The 5,753-nt window shown below is 38.1% G+C and overlaps 1 protein-coding gene across 8 annotated transcripts in view; it reads left to right on the top strand.

The window, feature by feature from the left end:
• The window catches only part of LOC123967618 (collagen alpha-6(VI) chain-like), a 37,711-nt gene that overhangs the window by 18,382 nt on the left and 13,576 nt on the right, over window positions 1-5,753 (top strand). For 6 of the 8 annotated variants that reach the window (XM_046043758.1, XM_046043766.1, XM_046043757.1 and 3 more), the window contains one exon: window positions 5,535-5,639. In XM_046043758.1, the coding sequence (XP_045899714.1) occupies window positions 5,535-5,639 (105 nt within the window). Of the gene's footprint in view, window positions 1-663; window positions 815-4,362; window positions 4,440-5,534; window positions 5,640-5,753 lie in introns of those variants that run through there. The other 2 variants (XM_046043764.1, XM_046043762.1) reach the window with 2 other exon arrangements.

Here is a 5,753-nt window from a genome sequence, read left to right as displayed (position 1 = left end):
CGTGGCATTGATTCAACAAGGTGCTGAAAGCATTCTTTAGAAATGTTGGCCCATATTGATGGATAGCATCTTGCAGTTGATGGAGATTTGTGGGATGCACATCCAGGGCACGAAGCTCCCGTTCCACCGCATCCCAAAGATGCTCTGTTGGGTTGAGATCTGGTGACTGTGGGGGTAGATGTGTCGCAGCTGGAATTGAACCTATCCTCTCACACCAAAGGCATGCGTCTTATCCATCACCATCCCATAGATTATTCAATGGTTTCTGTTATCAGTCTTTCTGGAAGCTTGTTGAGAACAGCAACGTTTCCAAGTATGGATTAATGGAGCAGAACTCAGTATTAGTAGTAACAGAAGTATTTCTCTTAGTTTTAATCGTGCAACCTGATTTAGTAAATCTCTAGTTTGAAATGAACAAGTGGTTAATATGAAGTTAGGAAGAACATAAACCTAGTGATGGATTTACGTTCAGTCGGTGCAACCCAGACCTGAAGCTGAAGAGAATTGAGTTAAACCTAAATGTCCTTAAATGCTTTTCTTATGAAAAGATAAAACCCCTCAGGGGCTCTGGTCTAAAGCACCAAGACAGCCAGAAACAGCTGCTTTGCTTTTTCGATTCCTCTGAAATGTGTCTCATGTCAGAAACAAGGATTCGAGTTCATCTTCCTCTCCTTCAGCACGTGGTGGGAGGAGGAGTCTGGCGGCTGGTCCTACCCATCCTCCTCATCATCCTCCAGATACGAGCCTGCAGCCCCTTACATGACCGTGAGACTTGTTTGGGTGCAGAGGGAGCAGATGCAGCAGCAGCAGCTCTGTAAGTGACTTTGAACGTCTCCTTACTTGTGTGCAGTGATGGAAAATGTGCAGTCTGCAGTTTGATTTGGCTCACTCGCCTTAGATCTGCAGAATAGAGGTACTGTTTAAAAATTCAGGTGTCATTAATGTGAGGATTTTTAGTTTTTATAGATGTATGTCTTCGACAGGAACCAGTGGAGCCACAAACTCTGCAGGGAATCGGAAAGTACAGAGAGTTGGACTAACTTAACGTGTTGTTGTTGTGTGGTTTGAATATGGAATAACACCAGACCGATCCTTTATGTGAGTGAAGTAACTAATAACTGTGACGGGAGCAGCCCCCCTCGGCCTTATGCAGATGGGTACTGTTTTAGTTTGGCTGGTCCAGAGGGCCAAAGCAACAAGCTGAACGTTATTAAAATGTGCTTAGGGCCATTTTTGTTGCTCACTGTTAATAGAACATGTAGATTGATGCAGCTTTAACTGAAAGATCTGTTTTGAAGGTGTTAAAAATTAAAATGAGAATTTGGTTTTCTTGCAAATCTTTTGCTGCCTGCTCTTAGATCATATGTGTTATGGGTGAAGGCTTTTCCTTTTTTTCTGCCATGAGTCTTGTCTCATCGCTGGTGACAAGTACTTATAAGAGTGCTATTTTTCTACTATTATGTCATATCTATATATGGTTTTTAATCTTAAATCTCTTCCTTTTTTTATTATTGTCATTATTCTAGTCTGTCCACATGTTTAGGTCAGGGATGTGGAGTATAGTGTTTGGCAACCTGACAGACCGTTTTATGTATTTGGTAGTCTGAAGTCAAACAGCATTTTTAAGCTATCTTGCCTCAATTTATCAAAACTAAGCAATTAAACTAAAGTCGGGTGAGGAGGCGGCTTTATCTGAGGGGAGCAGTATCAGACTTTGAAAACCCTCGGTTCGTAGTGAACAATATACCATTTTACATCTATTTAATCTAATATTACAACTAACTCCCCTATATACCTGACTGAGTAGGAAATGCTAAATATGTTATATTCAGGTGCATCTCAAATTTAAATATCGTACAAAAGTTTTTCTGTCAATTTCTTCAGAAAGGAAATGTGAAAACGTAGATTCATTACACGAGAGAAACATTTTTCAGGCCTTTTTTCAGTCTGAGTCTTGATGAATACGGCTTACAGCTCAAGGAAATCAAAACTCCAGTATTTTAAAATGTATTAGAATTTTAAGATAATAATACAGAAACGTCGAGCTGAGAAGAGCTCTGATCAGCTAATTAACTCAAAACAACTGCAAAGGCTTGAGCTTTTAATCTCTGTCTGGTTCTGGTGCTCACAATGAACTTTTCCGTGATATTCCAATGTTTTAGATGCACCTGTACTATTGGTCCCTTCTAAAGAGCTGGTTTATCAATGCCAACAAATCCTTGGGAGTTTATTACATTCATATTTGTATTGTGTGTGTGTGCACGTGCTCTTGTCTCCTTGTGTGCAATAATGATGTTGAAACCAGTAGAATACTTTGGTAGGTTTATCTGGACATCAGCATGGGCGTTGAAAACATGGACAGAGTTTTTTAAAACACTGATCATTTATCAGAGAAAACGCTACTGTGATTGTTGCATTTTGGCTTGTGGCATGTGGGGCTTGTAGTTTTTGAACCACACAATACACCAGCAGCACCCACGCCTTACTTAATGTGAACAGAGGCTCTATCCACAACCTGGAGAAGGAACTAGTGTAAATGAGTGTATTAGTATAATACGATTCAATGAAAAATAGTTAATCAAGATCAAACGATTATTGTGCTGCATGCTGTTTTGCAATGACACTCGTTTTGTCTTGTGTTAGAAATCCAGCGCACCCTTTCTTTCACAGCGGCTCCTCCTTTAAAGCCCAAACTCCCTCTCATCCAGGCTGGTGCATGTTTAGTTCAGCTCGAGCCAACATGACGGGGTTATAACTGCTACAACTTGCTATTCACCATTATTATCTGAAGCCTACAGCATTTTTACAGCACTAACAAATGACATATTATTTATACTTCTACTAAACCAGGTGTGTTAAGTGTTCCTGTACCTGGTCTGTGCTTGTAAAATATCCACTCTAAGGTATCACACACAGCGAATTTCAGCCGTTTATAACGTAACGAGTTGTAGTCAGCGTGAGTGGTTCACTACCTGCCACTACACTACACTATAATAATACACTATCGTAATAATAAAACGTTACTATAGTCATTATAACAGTATACTATATACAGTAGTCCTGCATGCATTATCCATGTTTTCATTACTAATGGCAGCTTTATGTTCAGCAGCTCAGGGTGAGAGTCTTTTTGGTTTGGCATGTAGTTGTAAATGACCTGTAGAACAAAAATTAATGATTTATTATGTCAGATTTCTTTTCTGATTGGGACTGATTAACTCCCCAAAGTCTAAATGATACATGGAGAAGCAGTGTAGAGTTTTTATTGCACCATATATATCTGGAAGAAAAAAATCCCAGAGAACTGCAGGTCTGCTGAAGAATTTATTTTTATTTTTGCTGCCTTTTATTAAATCAAATTTAAGACTTCTCTGTAACTCTTACGCTCTTGTTTTAGCCTGTTTCTTATTTAATTTCATTCTTTTAAAAATATATTAAATGTCTTTTCATTTTGCTCAATGTGGCAGTGTAGAGTTTTTATTGCACCATATATATCTGGAAGAAAAAAATCCCAGAGAACTGCAGGTCTGCTGAAGAATTTATTTTTATTTTTGCTGCCTTTTATTAAATCAAATTTAAGACTTCTCTGTAACTCTTACGCTCTTGTTTTAGCCTGTTTCTTATTTAATTTCATTCTTTTAAAAATATATTAAATGTCTTTTCATTTTGCTCAATGTGGCAGTGTAGAGTTTTTATTGCACCATATATATCTGGAAGAAAAAAATCCCAGAGAACTGCAGGTCTGCTGAAGAATTTATTTTTATTTTTGCTGCCTTTTATTAAATCAAATTTAAGACTTCTCTGTAACTCTTACGCTCTTGTTTTAGCCTGTTTCTTATTTAATTTCATTCTTTTAAAAATATATTAAATGTCTTTTCATTTTGCTCAATGTGGCAGTGTAGAGTTTTTATTGCACCATATATATCTGGAAGAAAAAAATCCCAGAGAACTGCAGGTCTGCTGAAGAATTTATTTTTATTTTTGCTGCCTTTTATTAAATCAAATTTAAGACTTCTCTGTAACTCTTACGCTCTTGTTTTAGCCTGTTTCTTATTTAATTTCATTCTTTTAAAAATATATTAAATGTCTTTTCATTTTGCTCAATGTGGCTTTTATGTTTAATGAAAAGCACTTAGATTTGTCATGATGTTGAATATGTAGAAAGTCTTTCTCAAGATATTTAGCATATCCCGGACAGTCACTTATGGGAGTTAGTTTTCTAATAAAGTTATTTAAAACGGTCCAGTTATTTTAAATTAGAAACCCTGCCATTACAGTATGTGGTGGTTCATTTTGATTTTCATTTATTTATTTACATATATACAGTCAGTTACTTACTTCTGCAGTGTTTGCTTTCAACAGCCGACAGGCCATTAAGTTAGTAATCTGCAAAACTGAACAGAAGACTGTACCAGAAGCTGGGTGGCGTACTGAGTGAGGTAGGGCCTGATTTTCCTTATGTTGTATAGAGCAAACTCAACAGTTTTATTTTCATTTAACTGGGAGAACCCACTCAGATAAAATCTTTTTCAAGGGATACCTGGCTAAGAAACACACTCATACCACAATATAAAACATTAAAAACATATATATTTTACATTCCCCAGGACACCTATTATTAAGAAACCAACCTTTAAAAAGCATCTACACTCTGCATCTGAACTGTCTGTGTGGCTTGTGAAGATCATTGCACCATTTCATGTAACCTGTGGACGATTTGGTATTTAAGATAAAGCATGATAGGCAGCATCTAGTTTACTAAATGGAGATGATGCTGCATGTACAGCAGTCGATCATGATGAAAAGGTGGCTTAGAAAAAGCCTCAACAGCAAAACAAGACTTGCTTCTCTAAAATCTATGTGTACATTGAAAGCTAATTTAGCGTCCATCCATATGGATTCTCTAAAATCTGAGAGGGAGCTCTGGTGAGAGTCACGATTTTGTTTTTTTGAGCGTTTATAACTCATTTGAGCTTTTATACGGAGACATGCGGTGATTTAAATACAACCTGGAGCTCATCAACCACCCGAACCAGGGAGAAGGCATGTGTGTAGATGACTGTGTCACATAAAGATGCATCTTCACTGGAAATGAAATTTCTCATTCCGCATTTCTTTCATCTGCCTTTCTGAACTTACAGACAAATAAGAAGAGTTCATTAGAATAAGGGCCACTCCTTCTTAGGAGTGAATTTCTTTCTGTGGCTGTGGCTCAGGAGATAGAGCGGGTTGGCTGTTAATCGGCCTGGTTTCGTGTCCTTGGGCAAGATACTGAACCCCGATTGTATGAATGAGTGTGTGAATGTTAGTTTCCGTTTGAGCACTTAGGCTCAGTGTATGAATGTGTGTGACTGGTGAATGCAGATGTAGTGCAAAAGCGTTTTGAGTGGTCAGAGACTAGAAAGGCGCTATACGGATGCATGATTCTTAGTTATCTTACTTTTAATTTATGTTGTGAGTGCTACAGCTGAAGATAATTTTCCAGGGTGGGCGATAAAATATCCAAACTGACTGCTGTTTTATCCGTGCTGCAGGAAGAGAGAAACTCACGAGTCGTCCCACCATGAAGGGAGGAACAAGTCTTCTGTTCTGCCTCATTATAGCAGCGTGTTCCTGTGGCATCGCTGCTCAGACGGCAGGTGGGTGTTTTTAAACGGAACATGTGAAGTTGTGTTTTTATAGTGACAGGTCCGGTACAGTACATGCTTGCTATTCATGTGGTTTACTTTGCAAGAACCCTCAATGACCTCCAT

The sequence above is a fragment of the Micropterus dolomieu genome, linkage group LG03 (assembly GCF_021292245.1).
Source record: "Micropterus dolomieu isolate WLL.071019.BEF.003 ecotype Adirondacks linkage group LG03, ASM2129224v1, whole genome shotgun sequence".
Taxonomy (NCBI): Eukaryota; Metazoa; Chordata; class Actinopteri; order Centrarchiformes; family Centrarchidae; genus Micropterus; species Micropterus dolomieu.
The sequence above is the reverse complement of the archived record's forward strand: the minus strand, read 5'-3'. Positions and strand labels throughout refer to the sequence as shown.